General features: G+C 62.6%; 1 protein-coding gene across 3 annotated transcripts in view; it reads right to left on the reverse strand.

Moving 5' to 3' along the window:
* Positions 1-284: 284 nt before the first annotated feature.
* Positions 285-19,992, reverse strand: part of BAHCC1 (BAH domain and coiled-coil containing 1) — a 56,776-nt gene continuing 37,068 nt past the window's right edge. For 2 of the 3 annotated variants that reach the window (XM_027517978.1, XM_027517976.1), the window contains exons 8-27: positions 19,570-19,781; positions 19,059-19,392; positions 17,118-17,963; positions 12,979-13,178; positions 12,700-12,836; positions 11,986-12,096; positions 9,697-9,817; positions 8,600-8,891; positions 7,670-7,852; positions 7,275-7,570; positions 6,958-7,065; positions 6,720-6,864; positions 6,517-6,631; positions 6,347-6,422; positions 6,119-6,227; positions 5,254-5,373; positions 4,901-5,077; positions 3,633-4,804; positions 3,273-3,509; positions 285-2,667 (exon numbers count right to left, since the gene is read on the reverse strand). In XM_027517978.1, coding sequence (XP_027373779.1) covers positions 2,461-2,667; positions 3,273-3,509; positions 3,633-4,804; positions 4,901-5,077; positions 5,254-5,373; positions 6,119-6,227; positions 6,347-6,422; positions 6,517-6,631; positions 6,720-6,864; positions 6,958-7,065; positions 7,275-7,570; positions 7,670-7,852; positions 8,600-8,891; positions 9,697-9,817; positions 11,986-12,096; positions 12,700-12,836; positions 12,979-13,178; positions 17,118-17,963; positions 19,059-19,392; positions 19,570-19,781 — 5,198 coding nt within the window. In that variant the 3' untranslated portion in view covers positions 285-2,460. The remainder of the gene's footprint in view (positions 2,668-3,272; positions 3,510-3,632; positions 4,805-4,900; positions 5,078-5,253; positions 5,374-6,118; positions 6,228-6,346; positions 6,423-6,516; positions 6,632-6,719; positions 6,865-6,957; positions 7,066-7,274; positions 7,571-7,669; positions 7,853-8,599; positions 8,892-9,696; positions 9,818-11,985; positions 12,097-12,699; positions 12,837-12,978; positions 13,179-17,117; positions 17,964-19,058; positions 19,393-19,569; positions 19,782-19,992) is intronic. The other variant, XM_027517977.1, reaches the window with a different exon arrangement.

Consider the following 19,992-nt stretch of genomic DNA (forward strand, 5'->3'; position numbering starts at 1 on the left):
TGGACATCTGACCCACCTTGGGAGAGATCTATCAAGAGAGGGACCCTTGTCCTGGCAGGGGGGTGCGTCTCAAAGCCAAGGTCACTCCAAAGCCATTTTGGTCGCATGTGTCTCTCAAAGGCCCAGCCCCCCAATTCTAGGCTGTGCTAGGCTGCTGCAGGGTAGGCCTGCCGTTGCCCTAGTCCCTTGTCTGCTGAGACCCCGGCCTCTGGGGCCTCCAGGGAGTCCCTTTGGAACACACACATTGGACACTGGGGTGCAGTTAGGATTCTGGACCACTGAAAACCTGTACAATAGTTTATATATTTATTCTTAAGCAAGTTATCAATAAAAAATTTAATACTAAAATGCCTTTACATAGAGTTTGCTGTTCATAAAACCTTTGCATTTTTTTTTGTTTGTTTGTTTTTAGTGTTTACATTGAAAAAAAAAATCAACCATCCTCTTAGTTTACACATTTACATGAGTCGTGCTTTTGCCAGGTTTAACCACGGGGCGGGGCTGCGCTGTCCGTGCGCACACGGACAGAGGGGATGGGAAAAGAAAGCAAAGGACAGAAATCCACAGACGAGGGAGAAGAACCGATGGGAAGGCGGGAGGGCCAAGAAAAGGCTGCCTGTTTTGTTCCTTCCTGCCTTGCAGACTGGGGTTGGAAGTAGCCTCAGGTTCTGGTTTCCGCGGCTGGACCTTCCCCACATGCGCCTTGGCAACCGGCCGTGTCCTCTCCAAGGCATCTTTCCACTTCCCCAGCCGCCAGCAGGACCTTGGCCGCCGTCTCCAGGACGACCACCAGGAATGAAATATTGCACTCGAGCCGAGACAAAGGGGAGAGTTGGGGTGGGAGAGGATAGCTGGGGTGCAGGGGAACCCCTCCCTGTCCCTGTACTTTCCTTGGAACCGCCAGGGCAGGGGAGGGGCCCTCTGGGTGGGCGGGGTGATTTCCTGGTTGCAAAGAAAAGGGGGCCCAGGCACCCGCCGACTTGTTTCCCAGGTACCTGGTGTGGGTCTGTGGGTCACACGAGAGCCCGTGCGAAGGAGCAGTGGCTAACTTGGGGGGCCTTCCTGGGGCTCTCAGTGAGGCCAGGGGACCCTCAGTGTGACATGGGAGCATGGAGTCCTCAGTGCGTTTCTTGTGGGGGAGGGAAGGGCTGTTGGGTCATGGGCCTGGCTTGCCCTGCCTGTCCCTCTTGGCCTCAGGAGAAGCGAAGGGTGACGTGTTCTCCGGGGTTACTGGGGTGGTGCTGAGGGTCTGGGACACCCATGCAGCACAACGGTAGTTACGGCGCTGGGCAGAGCAGCGCTCCTTGTACCCGAGGCTGGGGTGTGGGCAGGAGGAACCCTGCTCTGGGCCCCAAGCACTAGCCTGCCAGGCCATCAGCCCTGCCAAGTGGCTGCAGAAAAGGCCCGCAAACCTCCACGTGAGCTGGGGAGGGCCAGTTCCTTTCCTGCTCAGGGTGGAGGCTGGGCAAGCTGATCATTGAAACGGAAATCAGAAATTACTTGGAATATTCAGGAAATAAAATCAAAACATCACCCTTTCATATTGATAGTTTGAAACATTTGTTCATTTTTGCTTTGTTATAAACAGAGGTAAGATACATACGGCTGCAGTCACACTTTTGGGCTGGGGAGCCTGCTCCTGGCTTCCCTTCTACCCGCCGAGGGACTCTTATCATCAACCTCCCCCAATACTTTTTTCCCAGGAGATGAATTAAAAGGAAATAAACTCGAGTGTGACTTCCATCTTAGACAGTCCCCCCAAGAGGTCAGCAGGTATAATCTAGGGTTCTGTCTGATCCCTCCTGTGGCCTCTGGCCCCTTAGACCACGCCCCAGCTGCCTCTGTCGTCACAGACGCCCCAGTTGGAACTCAGCTAGGCTGAGGAAAACAGTGCATTTTCAAAGAAAACCCCCCAGAACAAAATCTCTACACACACACATACACAGACACACACACACACTCACCCACACACACCCTTGTCACGCGTGTGGGGAAAAAAAAATCCTTTTCCACTTTTTTCCATAAAACTTCCCCGCAAGGAATACAATATTTACATAGAGAAATAAATAGACAACACACCTGATTTCTGCTTTCCCTGGTGGGAGACAGTCGGAGGTACTAGGGAAAATATGGCTTGGATTCTAATCTCTCGTGAACTGCCGATGCGGGAAAACAGAGAGGGCCGGCGGGTCCCAGTTGGGGGCACGGCTGACCCTCCGCAGCAGACGGATGGGACTGGGTTCCGACGCCTAAAAGCTCTCTCGCTTTCCAGGGAAAATAATAATAATAAAAAAAAGCCTGGATCTTGCCTTGGTGGGTTTGCATATTTGCTCAGACTCGCCCCTCCGAGGTGTGGGCCAGCCTCCTACTCAGAAGCGTGGGGCTGTGTCCTCTTGTGCCTGTGGCTTGCACGCCGGGCACCGCTGGGTGGGTGGGTCACCTGTGGCCATCCGCGCAGAGTCAGCACAGAATGGGCACGCCGTCAGCTGTCACCAGGCGCCCCGTGGTGGGGTCGTAGGTGCCCGCCAGGTAGTAGAGGTCCCGTCGGTCCTGGTACTTGCGGCTCCGTGTCATCTGCTCATACTGCTCGCGCCCTACGACCTGGCACTTGTGGGAGATGGTCTGCACGTCGTTCTCGTCCTCATGGCAGGACTGGTATAGCGCGTTCTGCCGGGGAGCGGGGTAAGGAGCGCCCGGGGTCAGGTCTGGCCTGGGACAGCACACCCCACCCAACCCCAGGACCCTCAGTTCTGGATAGGATTGTAACCGTGTGGCGCGGGAGCCAGCACCTGGAGCCCCAGCAGGCGGGCAGAGTGGGAGAAACACTTTTTTCTGCACCATCTGCAAACACGGTTCTCAGGGAAGACAGGACAGTGTGCTGGGGGTGTTTAGGGTCTTAGGTTGATTTGGGCAGGCAGGGACCAGAAGGTCTGCTGTAGGGGGCACTGCTGAGGGCAGGACCTGCTTGGTGCTACGTGCTGCCGTGGGTCACAGCCCCCCACGAGGTGAAACTGTCACCCACTCCACTAGGAGTCATAGAAGCAGTCGGGGAGGGATCCAGGTGGCCTGGCTCTAGGCCTGAGCCCTCAGCCATGTTACTCCCTGTGGGGCTCGTGTGACCCTTGGCGCCTTGAGGTGTGGGGACAGGGAGGGGGGATGTTCATTCCCCTTCTTCCCACTGGTGCTAGTTTGCTAAGATACCTCTTCCCAAGGCCCCCCACTCTGAGCCTGCCCAGACCCCCAGGACCCCTGCCCCCACCAGGCGGCCCCACCTTCCCGTCGCTCTGCCGCTTCCCCAGTTTGGTCTCCTCCGGATGGTAGAACCACTTGACCTTCACCACCATGTTGCTGCCCCACGACTCCCACATGCTCTCGATGCGGCCGATGTAGGGCAGGTTGGGCCGCCCGGCCGACAGGAAGACCGCGCAGTCCCCGATGCGAAGCGTCTCCTTGCCCCGGACGATAGCCTTGTAGAACAGCTTCCTGGCCTTCCCCTTCATGCCACGCCTCTGCAGGAGACAGCCAGGGGCACAGGGTGGGCAGGGGACACAGGCCGGAATGACAGAGAGACAGTGTGCAGGAGAGACAGATGGCATATCTTGAGGGCGCTTGCGCAGGCCAGGCCCACCTACCTGCGTGGGGTTCCCCGACCACTTCCAGAGCTGCCGGGCGGGCAGGAAGGCTGAAATCTTTGGCCGGTTTTCCACGGAGGGCAGCCGCTGCCTCCGGGACAGCTCTTTGGCTTTGGAGAAGCTCAGGGCCTCCTTGCGCTTGAGCCGGGGTCTGTTGCCGCTGGGGCCCGCGCCCGCTCCCCCACTGGCCACGGCAGCCCTGGACAGGAAGCAGCGCTGGGCATGTGGGTGAGGGCCGCCCCCCTTGGAGCGCAGGGCCTCAGGCTGGGCCAGGAGGGCGGGCACTGGGTGGGTGAGGCATGTCTGCAGCAGCAGGGTGGGGTCCTCCTCATCCGAGGTGTAGGAAGAGCCCTCGTCATCCGAGGAGCAGAGGCTGGAGGTGGACAGGGAGCCCGAGGAGGAGGAGGTGGATGAACCCGAGGACGAGGAGGACACGGACAGGCGGGCGAGGAAGCGGGAGGGCACGCCGGGTGCCAGGCCAGGCCCGTCCTCCTCCTCATCTGAGTAGGAGCTGTGGCAGTCGCTGTCGCAGGGCAGCGGGTACTCAGCCTGGCCTGCGAACTTGCGCAGCGCCAGCCCCATGGACAGCGGGTGGACGGGCGCCCGCCCCTTCCTGTCCTTGCCCATGAGGGCCGGGTGCCCGTAGCTGGGGCTGGGCAGGGGCCTCCCTGGCCTGGGTCCCGAGTCCTTGTCGCCAGCATGTAGCGCCTTGCAGTTCTTGCTCTTGGGGGAGGTCACGCCCTCGTGGTCCAGCTTGACCAGGAACTCGCTGCCCGCCCGCCGCCGCCCGCCCTTCTCAGCCTCGGCCTTCTTGGCCCGCAACAGTTTGTGGGCACCCCCGGGCAGGCCAGGCCCAGCCCCGCCAACGAAGGGCGCGTAGGAGCTGGCCAGGCTGCTGAAGGAGTCAGCGCGGAAGCCGTTGCCGAACACGGGTGGCGCCACACTGTGCATGGGGAACAGGGCCTCGCGGGCCCGCAGCTTCTTGGCGCTGCCGTTGAGCTGGAAGAGGTTCTGCAGCATGCCCGGCCCCTTGCTGCCTGCTGCGGCCACTGCCTTCCGCTTGGTCTGCGCCACCGCTGACCAGCTCAGCAGGGGGCTGCCCCGGCGGCCCAAGAAGTGGTCTGAGGCACCGGCGGGGGGCTTGGCACCAGAGGTCAGGAGCTCTGCTTTGCCTGGGGAGAGGCCAGGTAGAGTCAGAGAAACCACCCGCCCACCCTCCCCCCCCCCCCACTCCTGAGGGAGTTCCCCACCCGAGGTCCTGTGAGTACCAGCTTTGTCTTTGCCTGTGGATTTCTTCCCGGAGGTCTTTGAGGCTTCGGACCCGTCATGAGCCTTAGGAGACAGGCTGGGAGCAGTGGCCTCACTGGGCGGGGGCGCCTCACAGGAAGATTTCTTGGTCCTCCGGCAGCTGCTGGACACCAGCAGGGCTGGCGAGGGCTCCGTGCCTGCAGGGTGGACCAGGGGCCTCAGTGCTGTGCCGCTGGGGCGACCTCTTCCCCGTGAGTCTCCTCTTGGGAGACCAGGGAGCCTATGTCTGGACCCAGAAGAAGCCCGCCGAACTCCAGCTGTATGGGCTGACCCAGGAAGGAAGAACGCCACCCTAGAGGGCCCCGGGGCTCACACTGGATCTTGAAGTCCGGAGGCAACAGCCTGATGTTGGAGACAGCGATGTGGCCAGTGTCCCCATCATCAAACTCCACCACCACGGAGTCCAGGTCCTCTTCCTCATCACTGGAGGCACCTGGAGACAGAGCCCACCTAAGCATACTGCCCTCCGCTCCGTGCCCAAGAGGCTCTCCCAGGTGGCCGGGTGGCCGGGACAGGAGAATGATGGGATGGGCTCCAGAGCGCCTGACAAATGATGCTGGGACATTCTGCTCCCTGATCACATTTGACCTTGGAGCTGCCGTGGCAGCCAGGAGCAGCCCGCCTCCCCTCCACCTCCTGAAGTGCCGCCAGAGAGGCAATATTACCGCCATCCATCACCGGCATCCCAGGGCACACACGCAGGGACACAGGGCCCCCAACCTCCCCCTGTGCACAGGCTTACGGATGCAGACACATGCCTGGCTGAGGCCTGCCAGCTGATTTGCCCACCCACCTGTCCAACCCCAGGGTCCCCACATCCTGTGCCAAGGGAGCAGGGAGCGGAAGGATTCACCCCAGTGCCCAGGTGACCAGTTCATAACCCTCAGGTCCGGGGCTCTGGGGCCCCTCTCTGCTAGGCCTTCCGGTCAGCCAGAAGCTCCACCCTGTCCCTACCTAGGCAGCCCCTCGCCTTTTCCTGTTGACCAAGGAGCTGAGGTTATCATCTGTCTTATCCGACCCGCTTCGGCCTGGGAAGCAGGGCTGGTAGGAAGCCTTGCTTGAGAGACAGGGTTCCCCCGCCCCGGCACCCTAGGGGTCTTGGAGGGGCCTCTGGTCTGTAGCTTTGCCTGAGGGGAGGAGTTGATGGGCCTCGGTGGGGGTCCCCGGGTGGCGCTCACCTCGCACTACATTGCCTGGATACAGGCAGCGGGACTTCTGGCTCCAGTAGGCACAGACCCTTGTGCCAGGCGGGAGGTACCGGCTGGACTGTGGTCGGACATCCAGAACCTGCGGGAACAGTAGTTCGGCAGCCGTGAGCGGGCTGGCCAAGGGGTGCCCAGGAGGGGCTGGGTGCCGTCAGGCCCACCTCCCTGGGGTGGTGAGCCGAGCAGGGGCTGTCCCCTCACCGCCTCCTGCAGCAGCTGCTCCAGAGAGTAGATCCTTTGCCGGTTGCCTCTCTCTCCCTCAATGACGATGCTGTAGCTGGGGGTGGGGGGGTGCATGGCAAGAGGTGCATGAGACAGGCTTGCAGACCCCTCTGCCCACAGCCCTCCCTGCACACACGCTGGGGCCTCACATGTCGGGGGGCTGCAGGGTCCTGACGCTGCCTGCGTACAGCAGACTGTCCTCCTTGGGGATGAGCACAGGCAGCCCGTCCTGCAGGTCCTCCTTATGAATGGTGCACGAGCGTGCTGGGGAGACCAGGGCGTCAGTGCCCGGCCCCCCGCCTGCCTACCACCGCCCCTCCCTGATGCTCTGTGCCCGCTCCTGGCCGCTCACCCAGGGCGGCGCTCTGCTCGGCGCTCAGGGGGCCACTGGCCTCCTCCTCTTCCTCGTCCTCCGAGAGGCAGCTGCTGTCCTCAAACTCAAAGTCGTCCTCCACGGCAAAGCTCTCCAGCAGCCGACTTACCGCCCGGCCCTTGCCCTGGGGGCCAGAGGGGTCAGCTCCCTTGGGACGGGTTGGGGGGTGGGGGGATCAAGGCCGGTCGGTCTCCTGGGGTTGGGGCAGGGATGCTACCTGTTTGCCAACGGCCTTGGTTTTCACCTTGCCCACCTTCCGGCCCCTCCCCAGGATGGCCTTGGCGTTGCGGGGCGACAGGGCGATGGACAGGGCCCCGTTCTTCCGCTGTTGGAGGAGAGGGGTGAGGTGAGGGTGGTACAAACCTCCTTGCCCCCAGTGTGCCCGTGGAGTGACACAGACAGACCCCGAGTATGAGTCCCAGGGTGTGACTTGGTGTAGCAAGTAGAGGAGAGTGGGGTGAGGGTCCCCAAAGGCTTTCCACATCCAGCACCCACCGCCGAGCCCAGGACCCTGGGGCGCCCGCCGGCCCTCACCCGCAGCCCCGGCTGGAGCACGGTGCTCTTGCGCGTGGCTCTCTTGAGGCGCTCGCTGGCCAGCCTGCTGCCCTCCTCGTGGCAGGTGAAGGCCCGGGCGGGGCCGCAGAGGGCTTCCCTGCCAGGCGCAGCCCCCGGCTCTGCCCGCAGGCCACCCTTGGCCTTGGGCCTCTTCTTGCCGGGCCCACCTGGGGGCCTGCGTCCCGGGGCCCGCTCCAGCTTGCTGCCCACCTTGGTCTTCACTGTCCTCCGCTTGACCTTGACCTCACTCTCGGGGCTGGACAGGCGGCAGGCCCCTGGGGAGGCGGGGAGAGCAGGCGTCGCAGGAGCCCCAGCTGCCTTCCAGGGCCCCTACCGGCCCGGCCTGCCCCAGTCCACCCCGGCCCCCTGGGTACCTAGCAAGCTCTGCCTCTCCTTCTTCTTCTTGGCCTTCTGGTTGGCCTCCATCTTGACCACGGAGGAGGGCGAGGGCCCCAGCACGGCCATGCGGGCCCCAGCGTGTAGCACCAACCCGGGCTCCTTGGGGGGTTCTTCTGTCTCCAGCAGACCATCACAGTTTTCACTGTCCGAGCCGCTGTCTGTGGGGAGGTGGATGGTCCAGGTGACTTGGCATCAGAGCAGCGCCATTTTGGGGTACGGCTAGGGGAGTGGATGGTTCATGTGTGCGGATGTATCAGGGGCCGAGTAGATTCCGTCACTGTCCCATGGGGGCTGCTTTGGGGCAGACACCCGGGCCAGGTGTCCAGGTGAGGGTGTTTGGACCAGGAAGGAGAAGGGACGGCCTCTCTGACCTCCCTCTCTCTGTCTCAATCTCCCTTTCTTACGCCCTGGACAGTGGGGCACCCACCTTGCAGGGCTGAGGGTCCGCATCCCCGGGGGCAGCCCCTTTCCCTCCCTCGTCCTCCTGCCAGATGCCCTCTGGCTTCCTGCTTCCTCTTCCTTCCCTTTGTTCTTTCCCAGGCGGGACCTGGAGGAGGGGGCAGGGGCTGGCAGAGAGGAAGGATCTATTTTTCCAGGCCCCTGTCTCTGAACATGTGTGTCTGCCGGGGGCCAGATAACCTCTCCAGGTCACCCGGCGGGACACGGCAGGAAGGCCGGCTGGAGCAGGCAGAAGGGCTATTTTTAACCCCTCCTTCCAGGATGCATCCAGCTGTCTGCTTCCTCCCCATGGCCCCCTGCGTGGGGGTGGGACACAGAGAATCCATCCTAGGCCAGCAAGAGGGTCTCCCTGGGTCCGGCACACTCCAAGAGCTCCTGACCACCCCCTGCCCCAGCCCCTAGTGAGCGCGGAGGTCCTGGTCGCACTGCTTGGACCAACAACTTGCCTGCCTCACGAGCTGCGGCCACCGCCGGCTGGGCTGGGAACTTAGGTGCCTCCCTGCCGCCAATGCCGCCATCCGGCTGTGGGTGCCGGGCCGCCCCAGATGCCTTGGCATTCTTGGCTCGTGACAGCTTCTTCCGGATGCGACCCCCTGAAGTGGCCTCCTTCCGCCGGAAGGGGCTGAGGCCAGTGGGCAGCCCCTTGCTCTTGACCTTCGGCTTCAGCTGGGCCACCTTGTGGGCCACAGCAGATGCCAGGTCGCCCTGACTGCTGCTCTTCTTGCACCGAACCTTCTCCTGTGAACAGGCAGGTGGAGGCTGCAGTCACTGGGGACCCCGACCCTGAGCCATGGCCCTGCAACCTCCGGCCACCCTTCTACCAGTGGTAGGTAGGCTTGAGAGGTGGCCTGGCCCTCTCAAAATGACTGAGAGGGCTCTGGCCTCCCAGTGGAGTCTAAACTTGGGCCTGTCTATCCCCCATTTCACAGCCTCTCCAGGCGCCCAACCTACTCAGGTTTGGGGAGGGAGGCCAAGGACCCAAGTGCCTGTCCTGGAGACAGGGACCAGCCTCCTGCTAGGGGAGGGTCAGGCAAGGTGACAACAGGCTCAGACCCTCCTCTCGCCTGTCCCTCCCAGGACCCTATAATAGGAGTGGGGTAGGATGTATCCACTGCACTGAGAAGGAATGGGGGGCCTGGCACCCGGGGGGAGCCCGTCCCAAGGGAGGAACAGCTGTCCTTGGCCCAGCCTCTACACCAGGTACGCAGCAGGTATGCATCGTCCACCTGTGACCAGGGCAGCGTGTCCTGTGACCCACGACACCTACGCGCTCTTTTCCTCTCGCTGGAGCGAGCAGAGGAGGCGGGTGTCGTGGAGCACAACCAGCTCCTCTCATACCTTCAGGAGCCCGCCTCTGTGTGAGGCGTACGAAGCTCGCTGGGCTTCATCTGCTCATCCGAGCAAAGGGACTCCAGCTGGGTGGTGGCTAGGGGTGCGGCGGGGCGGGCGTGTTCAGCCTGGGGCTGGCCTTCTGCCTGCCCCCTGTCCTGTTTGTCTGACGTCCTGCACCTGGCCCAAGGGGAAGGCTGCAGCGGGGACTCACCACAGACGCGGGCTGCAGACCCACGTAGGTGCCCTTCTCCAGCCGGCCTCGCTTCTTCGAAGGCTCATCATCGCCGCCCCGCAGCTCAGCACACAGCAGGCTCAGGCTAGACCGCACTGCCCTGGGAGCACGGGGGCGGAGGTCACACCTGGGCACCTGGGCCTCGTGCCCATGACAGGCCCTGGGGTGGCAGCCAGGGCAGGGTGTGCGGTGCAGCTCTAAGGCTGAAGACCCACTTCTCCCTGTGAGGGCCCTGCCTCTTTCCTGGCCAAGGCTGTGTCCCTGGGCCAGGCTCCTCCAAGCACCCAGAACTGCTGGGGCGGGGGGAGCCAAGCCAGTGCTGAGCCCCTGGGGCACCTGCTACCCAGTCGGCCCCCTCTGCCCGCTGCTCAGGGGCCACGGCCCTGCAGCCAGCTGGGCCACTGTGTGACCTGGCCTGTGGCCTCCTGGGCTGTAGAATCAGTCTTTCTACCTGGAAAGTGAGGGTGCCTTTCACTGTGCCTTTTTACAAGGTAGGGGTGGGATCGTGCCGGTCCCCGGCCTGGCCCTTAAAGAGTCCAAAGGCCAGCAGCTACTGCAATTAGGAAAAAAGGGGGAGTGAGGAAAGTCTGCTGAGAATGGGGTCCACGTGAAGCATCTCTACCACGGTCAGGAAAACGATGGGGGGGCAGTGGCCAGAGAAACTCGTGCCCAGGCTCTGCCTCCTAGCCCCTGGGACTCCCACTGCTGGGCTCAGACCCCTCAGAACTTTGTCCCTGCCTTCAATTCCTGGTCTCAAAGGAGGGACTCTGAATCTCCCCCAACCCGGCTCCCGAGCCCTGGGAGCTGCTGACTCTGAGCCTGGTTCCCTGTGTCCCACAGGTATAACGCTGAGAGCTCTGCTCTGTCCTTGGCCAAACAGGGGCTGGGGGCTGGGCCTCTCACCTGCCCTCTCCCTCCCCACATAGCATTAATGAAAATGAGTCCCAGATGGAGGCCGAGGGCCCTGACCCAGCCCTGGCCTTGTGTGGCCAGAAGTCAACTTTTACCTTCCTGCCCGGAGAGGCCAGCCAGGAAGCCGGCCCGCAGCCACGCGTGGCCCCCGGGCGTTGGCCCTCCCACTTCCTGCCTGGGCCCAACTGTCGGCAGCTACTGCAGGGTAGGGGCCCAGAAGAGGGATGGAAAGTGGAGAGGAGCCCGAGATGGGGAGAGGTGGGAGCGAACCCCAGTCCTTAGGAAGGGAGGGCCCTGGCTTTGGTTTCCTTCCCCCGCCAACCAGGGCCTGCTTTCTCAGGTCAGAGGGGAAAGTGGCCAGATGCAAGCACCAGGACCTGGCTTCCAGGCTCGGGCTGGCGCTTGGTGCCAGGTGGGTCTGAGACAAGTGTGGGGCAGCCTTGACAAGAGGATCCCTGACAGGGCCCCCTGCCAGGCCCTGGCCTTAGCCAGCAGCCCCCACAGTTCTGGCTAGTCCTCAAAGGGAGCCCCCTGGAGCCCCCTCCGGGTGACACCTGGGCAGGGTGGAGGGACAGCGCCGGGAGGCTCCCCCCAGCCATATGGTGCGTCCCCTCCCCCGCCCGCAGCCGAGGCGAATTCCCCTCCCTGTAACCTTCTCGGCATTTGCTAATGTTTTGTGACATAAAGCCCTGAGATTAATTTTTTGCCTCTGTCTTAATTGAAGGAACCATTTAGTGCCGATTTAACTATTATTACCAAATCATCAGGATTGATGCAGTGCGCACACGCCGCGCCAATCGTGTTTGGAGGAACTCGAGGATTTATGCAAATGGGCCTGCCGGGAGAGGCAATTTGTAGCCGAGAAGGACAATTATACCAGGCCCGGGAGTGCGCCAACGACTGCGCCGGGCGGGTAATGGATAATAACCGCGTGCCGGCAGCCGTGCGCAGCACCGCAGCGTGACCAACGACTCTATACGGTGCAGATAAAGAGGCTTTTACGCAACGCCGCCTCGCACTCGTGGGACCGGGCGGGGGCTGGGGCCAGGCAGGGGGTATGCCACCGCCCTGGCCACGGCCAGGTGCGTGGGGCTGGTGTGGCCACGTGCCAGGCCCAGGGGGTGGGGCTTGTATGAACTGAGCTCAGGACCCTGGACACCGCAGCACTCACCACCACGGCTGGCCTGGGGTTCTGGGTCTTCAGGAGAAGCTGTGAGGGGGGGGCTCTTGCGGCCCCGGGAGCCAGAGAGGAGCCCAGCCCCACTGGTCAGGCCTTAAGGGCACCTAGGCCAGCCCAGCCTCATTGAGTAACCTCAGCCCTAGGCACCCCACGGGACCCCTGCACCCAGGACTCACTTGACTTTCTTGCTGTCACTGGGGCGCAGGGCAGGCAGCAAACTGGAGTATTTGCGCTTCCGTGGCCGGCCAGGCCCTCGCCTGGCAGGGCTCCTCGAGCTCTCGTCTCTCCTGGGGACCGCAGGAAGGGTGGTCAGAGGTTGATGCCCTTCCTGGCTCCCTAACAAGTGTCCAGCAGAGGTCACCGCCCTTGGGGGTATGGTGGGAGCTAGCTGTCCCAAGACTGGGCCTGGGGAGCCTGGCCGCCCGTGGAGGGCATGGCTGAGCCAGGGTCCTACCATCCCTGCTTCCCAGTTCCAGCCGTCCTGTACACACCAGTCACGTAAGCTGCCACCACTGCCATGACAAATTTGGAATTTCCTCTGCCCCTCCAAGCCCAATCCTGCCCTGGCCCCTCTCTACCCTCACCCTTTGCCCCACTACCCAAGGACCAGCCTCTGTCCTGCACGAGCCTCTGCTGCATAATTCTTCCACCCCACACTGTACCGCACCTTGGATTCTCTACTGGGTGACTGCCTCATGGTTCCACTGCCTCTGGAGACCTTCCCAGGCCCCCCGCCTTCTGGCCCCCGCTCAGCCCATCACACACAGGCTTACCCCCGGCCACAAGGCGATGGCCCTGGGCTGGGCCATGCCCACCTCTGCCCTGAACTGGCAGCGTCTCCACAAGCCACACTCCCACCCTCTCCACCCCACTGCCAGCCTGGGCCATACTCATGGTCGTGCCTGCGCTGCAGCCGGGCCAGCTCCCGCTGCTTCTCCTTGTAGCGCCTTTGCAGCTCCGCCAGCTGCACGCGCATCTCCACCTCCTGCGTGTCCAGCCGATCGATGGCAGCCTTCAGTGGGCACACCTAGTGGGCAGGGGCACAGGGGCCTGTGAGCCCAGCTAGGGGACCACGATGGGGTGTGCGGGCAGCCAGCCTGGGCACTCGAGGCCCCGCCCACCGTCACGGCAGTGGGCAATGGGGGCGACCAGGGACCCCTACCACTCACAGGCTTGGTCTTGGGGGTCCAGGTGTCCTTGCGCCGCAGGATCTGCATGCGGGGGGTGAGGGTGGGAGCCCTGCAGGGGTCAGCAGTGGGGGGCTGGGCCGAGGAGGCGGGGCTGTCCAGGTTAGCGGCTTCGACCAGGGACCAGGCTGAGGCCAGAGTGGCCAGGCGCTGCAGGTTGAAGGCCAGCACCTCCTCCTCCTCTGCAGGGGACAGGAGGGTCAGTGTGATGACAGCAGGCCACACACTGTCCCTCAAAGAGTCTCTTGACGTCACCTTGCATCTCAGCGCAGCCCAGGCTGCCCCTCACCCCCAGCCTGCATCATGCTCCCACCCCATACCACCACCTCACCCATAGGCTGTCCGGCTCCCTGAGACACGCAGGCCAAGGACGAGGGTGAGGCGGCCGGGAACAATGAGACGGTCCCTGGTCAGACACCTAGCCCTCGCTTCAGCTCTGGGTGAGGGAGATGTCACCCTCGGCTACCGCGGGCCAGGCCAGTTGGAATGGCACAAGTCCTCAGGACAGTGACCAAACGATTTCGTTAAGGCATAGGGCTCATTGCGCTTCTAACAGCAACTGCCTTGCATTTTTGCTTTCTTCCAGATTCATGAAAACGTGGAGTGTCACAGCCCTGGTGGGTGGGGAGGGACAGCCCAGTGTGGGGTCACAGCCCGGCCAGTGGAGGGCAGTATCCATTCATGAGACAGGCCTGGAGTGAAGACTGGGGGCTGAATACAACCATGGGGAGGGGCTGGGGGCAGAGACGGGGGTGGGGGTAGGGCACACGCAGGTGGGCAGATCCTATGAGCAACAGCTGGGGAGGGACCGGCCAGGATGAGCCCTATGGGGTCAGATAGTGTCCCTAGGGCTAGAGGTGTATAGTGGGTAGTCGTGACGTCTAGAACACACAGCCAGTTCTGCCCCTGAAGAAGACCTGAGAGCCCAAACACCCCAGTGCTAATGAGCACACCTACACCCTGAACGTGGCTTCTAATATCCTCTGAAAAAAGGCATCAGCCTTCTTGGGGACATTGCCCAAGAGGGTTTGGGTATGAGCTGGGAACACAGGATGTGCTCAGAGAACGATCCAGCTGAAGGGGCCAAACCTGAGACAATTCAATCACCAGATTAAATGGTGACAGTGACACATTATAATAGATTGAAGTGAATAAATATCCGCAAGTTACACTGATATAAATAATGAGTGAATCCAACGTTTGAAAAGGAACGCGATATCACATCATTTCAAAGACACTTCCCACTGAATAACTACAATAGAGGAGGTGCCCGGTCAAAGCCTTGATGGAGCCATCACGGTGACCCAGTCTCAGTGATAGGACAAAGCACAGGCGGACACCGGAAGTTCAACCCTCTGGATGTAGTGCTGGGCCAAGGCCAGAGGTGGGGTGCTGGGTCAAAGGTGCCCTGGGAAGACAGTGGAGGGGCTGCGGGAGCTTTCTTCTCCTACCTCAGGCTGGGGCACTGGTATCTGCAAATTCCACTTCAGCTAAAAGTTCCACAGGGTCTCCCTGTCCCTTGAGGTCACTGTAACTGCTAGGAAGCCTCCCTGTTCCTCCCTGCCTCTCACTTACTCCTCAGGCTAAGCCTGCTAAGATGGCAAAGTTTTGCAGGTGAGCTCTGGGGGGGGGGCAGGTATGGGGGGCTCAAGGAGATGGCAGGGGTGCTGGTGGTGCTGGGCTCTTCTCTGGGCTCCAAACGAGACCTTGCCTTGCTCTCCAGTTCAGGGAGCTGCCTGGGCAGACAACAATAGTCCTACCTGCCAAGCCTCCAGGTCTACACCCCGTGTCCCAGGAGGGATGTGGGGCTGGGCTCTCCAGGCAGGTTGAGGCTCCACAGGTACAGAAAAGGCCCAAGACTTGGGTTTCCTCCCAACCAGCCAGGCCGGTAGAGGCTCTTGGGGCCAGGAGCAGGTGGGAGGAGGGAGTGTAGCAGATCAAAAGGGATCAAAAGGGGGGGTCTCAGCTCATCATGTAAACTGGGCGGGTCACTCAGGAAAGAAGGGGCAACCATACTCTGGGACGGGGCCTGGGCTTCACAAAATCCCTGGGTAGATGGGAAGCGCAGTGGGCACCATGGCCCCTGGTGGCCACTCCAAGTGCAGAGTGGGGCATTCTGGGCGCCTCGGGGATGGGCCCCTGCAGGCAGGCCTAAAAATCCATGGTCAGACAAGCGAATGGCCAGAGGTGTCCGACTTCCTCAACCTCAGGACTCTGTCTGGGGCCTGAGTTCCTGTCCCAGCTGGAATGGAGGTCTGTGGGCTGGGCAGCCTGCCCACTGAGCTCCCTGGACTTGAGCCCAGATGGGGGATAAGCCAGGGTCCTGGGCCAAGTCCTACTGGTGGGAGCAGTGAGGGTTCTGGAGGCCCACGCTGTTGAGAGTGGAGCTGGTTCCAGCGTGGGAGTGAACGGCCTGGGGCCCGGCTATGGAGCCGGGGGCCACGTCACCTTTCTCAGCCTGGTTGCCACCTCACTCACTTCTCAGGGGTCCCCGTCTGGCCTTTCAGCAGCTCTCCCCAGCCTGGGATGTACTTCAAGGGGATGTACTCAAGGACAAGAGGGCGAGAGGCCCTGCCGACTCTCTGGGATCTTTTCCCTCCCTCTCCCCTCCGCATCCCAGCCTGTTCCCAGGATGTTCTTCTCCCATCTTCTCCTGTGAGTCCTGCCTTTTGCTCCGAAAACAAGCTGATTTCCTAATTAATTTCAGGCAAGGCAGTCACTGAGCTTGTAGGGAACAGCTCCAGAGCAGAGAGGCTGTGCAGACCGGCCAATTAACTGGGACAGTGGGAAGGGGCGGGCCTGGGAGCGGCAGAAGGGGAGGGTGAAGTCCCGAGGGCTCTAAGAAGGGAGGGTGGGGGGCTTGGGAGAAACAAGAGGGGAGAGTGGGGGCTTGCAGGTTCCAGAAGGGGAAGGTGGGGTGGAGACCCAGCAGTGGCGGCAGGGCCTGGCCTGGACTGGCAGCTGCAACGCCCACAATGGGACACACGTGGTCTACACGTGAGCTTTCATTCAATGAATGGGCACAGGTCCAGCAGGCATTCACAGGCACAGACCGGGTGGCCATACACATGGTGCTTGGCATCGGCTCAGTGCACCCTCACGCCAGCCACACTCACAAGGTGACTTGGGCAGGAGAGCCCCCTGCCCAGGGCCACCCCACCCCACCTTTCCAGGGGTCATGACCAGCAAGGGCTCACTGGCTCACTCTCCTCACCAGGACAGTGGTGGCCCCTCTGGTCAGACAGCAGGAGGAGGGAGTGACACAGAGGCCTTCAGGGAAATTAACAAGAACTTTCGCTTATCTCCACGCAGCACAAGAGGTGCTGGCGGCTGGCTGTGGGCTGTGAGAGCTTCATTATGGTGAGAAGACGGGCAGGCCAGCTGAGGATGTTGTTGGGTTCTTTCTATAAATGTCGACTGGGTACAGTGCCTGGCTGGGGGTGCTTCCCCTTGCCCCCCTGGGGTTCCAGCTGGGAGAGCCTGGGGGGAGTCTCGGGGGGGAACCTAAGGGCTAGAGAGGCCTAAGCAGAGGCCTGACCCTTGGGTGGGATGCAGGGAGCCCAGGAGCAACTTGCCCAGCAGGTCAGTTCTGGGGGCCTGGTGAGGCTTAGGGGGCCTCACCTCCCCAGGGCCCCTCCTCCCAGGGCCTGGGAGGCGAGGGTCACTGTGTCTTTAGCTGGACCCCATGCAGGTATCAGGTTCGGGAGCTGCAGAACCCAAGGTGGAGATAGCTTGCAGAGAGAGCGCCATCTCTCCTTCCCTTTCCTGGCTGTGAGATCATCGTAAGTGACCTGGGCCCCCCACCCCCCGACCTGTGGGCCTTGGCATCCTTGTGCATAAAATGGGGACAACCTTGAGCACACCCCCTGCCTCCCAGGGCATCGTGAGAATCCCAGGGGTCTTCCTGACACCACCATCGGGGCCACAGGCCTGGCCCTGAGGCCTTGCCCCCATGGCCCAACCTGCAGGTGGGGCTGGACGTGATGCTGGAGGTGTGGGCGCACCTGCCTGGTTTCCTGACCCGGGGACACACTGTGGGGACAACTGAGTGGGGCTGAAGGTTGACCCTGAGTCTGTGCCTGAGGGTCCAGCTCCCGGGGCTCTGGAGGGATAGGGCTCACCTTGCAGGGCTGGCTCAGTCCTCTGCTGCTGGATCTCCAGGTCGGCCAGCTCGCTGAGCAGGGCAATTCCATGAATCCCTGAGCTACGGGGCAGGGGAGCTGTTCTGGGTGGCCCAGGGACAGCGGGGGGCGGAGAGTCCAGTGGGCCGATGCCAGGCAGGTCCCCCAGGTTGATGGTGGCTGCCACCAGAGCGTCCAGCCCGGGCAGCTCCCTGGGCAGCTGGCTGTTGTCAGGAGTTGAACCCCAGTCCTGCTCCTCTTCCTCCTCTTCTAGCTCGGCTTCCTCGAACTCGGCCACCTCCTCCGCCTCTGCTTCTGTAGGGGCTTGCTGTTTGCCCAGCTCGGCCTGATCCAGGGCGCCCAGGCTCCTCGCCGGCTGCTCCACGGCCTGGGGACCGGCCCCCAACGAGGGCCCCAGCTCTCCCTCCTCCCGCCCCTCCTCCGTGGTCCTTGCCTCTTGGGCCCCTCCTCCCTGAGTAGAATCAGCCTGGCCAGAGGCCTCAGGGCCCCCTCCCTCGAGGAGAGCCCCGCACCGCAGTTCTCGCAGCCCCTCCAGTGGACTGGGGTCTGCTGCCTTCCCCGGGGGTCCCCGCTCGGCAGGGTGGGGCATGGTGGCAAGGTCCTGGGTGGCCTCCCTGGTCCCTGAGGGCAGCCCAGGCTCCTCCAGTTTCTGGGGGCTGCGGAGGCAGAGCTCCCCAGGCGGGAACGTCCTGGCCAGCTCAGGCTGGGGCCCCAGGGGGGCGGTTTGCATAGTTTCGGGGTCCGAGAGGTCAGATGAGTGCACGCTGCGGGGCAGGGAGAAGCCCGAGCTGGCCGCCGCGGGGCACGTGTATCCGGGAGGCAGGTCTGCAAGAGAGGAGCGCGGTCAGGAGAGCAGCTGGGGACAAGGGTGGCCTCCAATGCCCCAGTTCCACTGGTGGGGAGGGTCCCCAGCCAACCCTCTGCCTGTGAAACGTGCCAGGCAGGAATGGGGACACGGTGTGTTGAAAGGGGCAGAAGAAGAGCACCGGGGGCAGGAGGGGCGATTTTCCAGGCCCCCCTCCTCGATCAGGATGGTTGTGAGCTCCCCAGTTCCTGCCGCAGCCTTGGCGGGATGGGGGGATTCCTGGGGGGGTCCCTAGAGGCCACCTCTGGCATGTGTGGTGTGGCTAACCAGAAAAGGGGGGATTTTAAAACAAGATACTTGAATCAGAGTTTTTCCTGAACCAGAACGAGCTGGCAGCCTGTCGGAGGCATTACGCCCCATTAACTACAATAAAAAAAAAGAAAGCAAAAAAGTCTAAAACACACACACACACACACACACACACACACACACACAACCACCTCGGCTGGCTCAGCCTCCTTATTGTGGAACTGGGACGGGTTTTATGTTTGCCACATGGGCTTCCACTGTAAACTCTTAGCCTAATTCAGAGAGAATCAAATAGCTGTGGGGAGTTGGCGGGCAGTGGGTGGGAGGGCAGTTGCAGAGGCCGGGCTGGGCCTGGACCCTTCACCGCAGGCTGCTGCTCCTTGCCTCGGGCCCAAGCCGTGGCATTTCAGGCCCCCACAGTGAGAATGAGCTCCATGTTGCCCAGCTTCATGGCTGCTGCCCCGTGGTCCTGCCACCATCCCCGGCAGGCCAGGCGCTTTCTCATCCTTGAGGCTCCAGTGCAGGCTGCCTGGGCCTGACCTTCACCCTGCCCCATCTGCCAGGGGCAGGGACCCTAAGTGCTTTCCCTGTGGGTCCCTCAGAAGGACACGGAGAGGGAGGAAGGGAAAGAGCAGGGGGACAGGCCACCTTGTCCCAGGCCCCATCAGGGGGACAGGGAAGGTGAGGCCAGCCTTGCAGGGGCCAAGCCAGGTAGCCTGGTCCCCACTCAGCTCAGCCCACCAGGCAGGTGACAGGCCTGAGTGGAGGGGGGCAGGCCAAGGCCAGCCTAGTGCGCCCGCACTCACCTGGTTCCAACGTGTTGAGGTCGGCTCTGGGGCGCTGGCCCTCCCCACTCTTGTCTTCGGTGCCGGGCAGCTTGGAGCCTAGCCCAGAGCTGCCAGTGGGGCAGACGGATAAAGTGCACGGGGCGCCAGGATGCGGTGGTGGTGTAGGGCAGCTGGCAGGGGGGGGCTTCGGGGCGGGAGAGTGGCAGCAGGGTGACAGCTTGGCAGGGCCTGCGGTGGCGGGTGAGGGGGTGCCCTTGGCCGTGGGGGTTAAGGCAACTGGCTTGTGGGTGGACTTCAAGGCCTTCTCCTGGGCGGGCTCCTCCGGCTCCAGGTGGTGGTCCTCAGGCTTCTGCTGTTGGGGTGGGGCAGAGGCTCAGCCCAGCCGGGGTCCCCAATGCTCAGGGCATTGTGGTGCAGGGCAGAGGCGGGGGGGGTGGGCAGTGGGGACTCCTGGACTGGACCAGGTTGAAGCACAGAGGGAGCCGGTGGTGCCCTGGATCCTGGCTGGGCATGGCCAGGGGGTGGGTACCTGGAATTGGCTGGCCCGCTGCAGCTCCAGGGCCTGAGTGGCCCGCTGCTGCTGCTGCTGCTGTTGTTGCTGCTGCAGGGCATACAGCTCCTGTTGCCGCAGGAACTGGGACCGCGAGTAGACGGGGAGCTGGCCCGGGTGCTGCATGTGGGAGGCGGGGCCCCGACCCCCGTACATGGGGGGCCACAGCGAAGCCTGGTCCATGACATCAGCTGTAGGCAGGGCCAGAAGAGTGGTCAGCTTCGGTGGAGACAGGATGACCGGGCCACATCCCAGCCACCGAGCGGGCCTCCTCCAGCCCTCGCTTCTCACCTCACACCTGTCTCTCGGACCCTGGCTGGGTACCTGCCTCGCTGCCCGTTCCCCAGCACCCAAGGGGGCTGCTCCCTTCCTCATACCCACTTCTGATCCCCCCCAAAACAT

The sequence above is a fragment of the Bos indicus x Bos taurus genome, chromosome 19 (assembly GCF_003369695.1).
Source record: "Bos indicus x Bos taurus breed Angus x Brahman F1 hybrid chromosome 19, Bos_hybrid_MaternalHap_v2.0, whole genome shotgun sequence".
Classification (NCBI taxonomy): domain Eukaryota; kingdom Metazoa; phylum Chordata; class Mammalia; order Artiodactyla; family Bovidae; genus Bos; species Bos indicus x Bos taurus.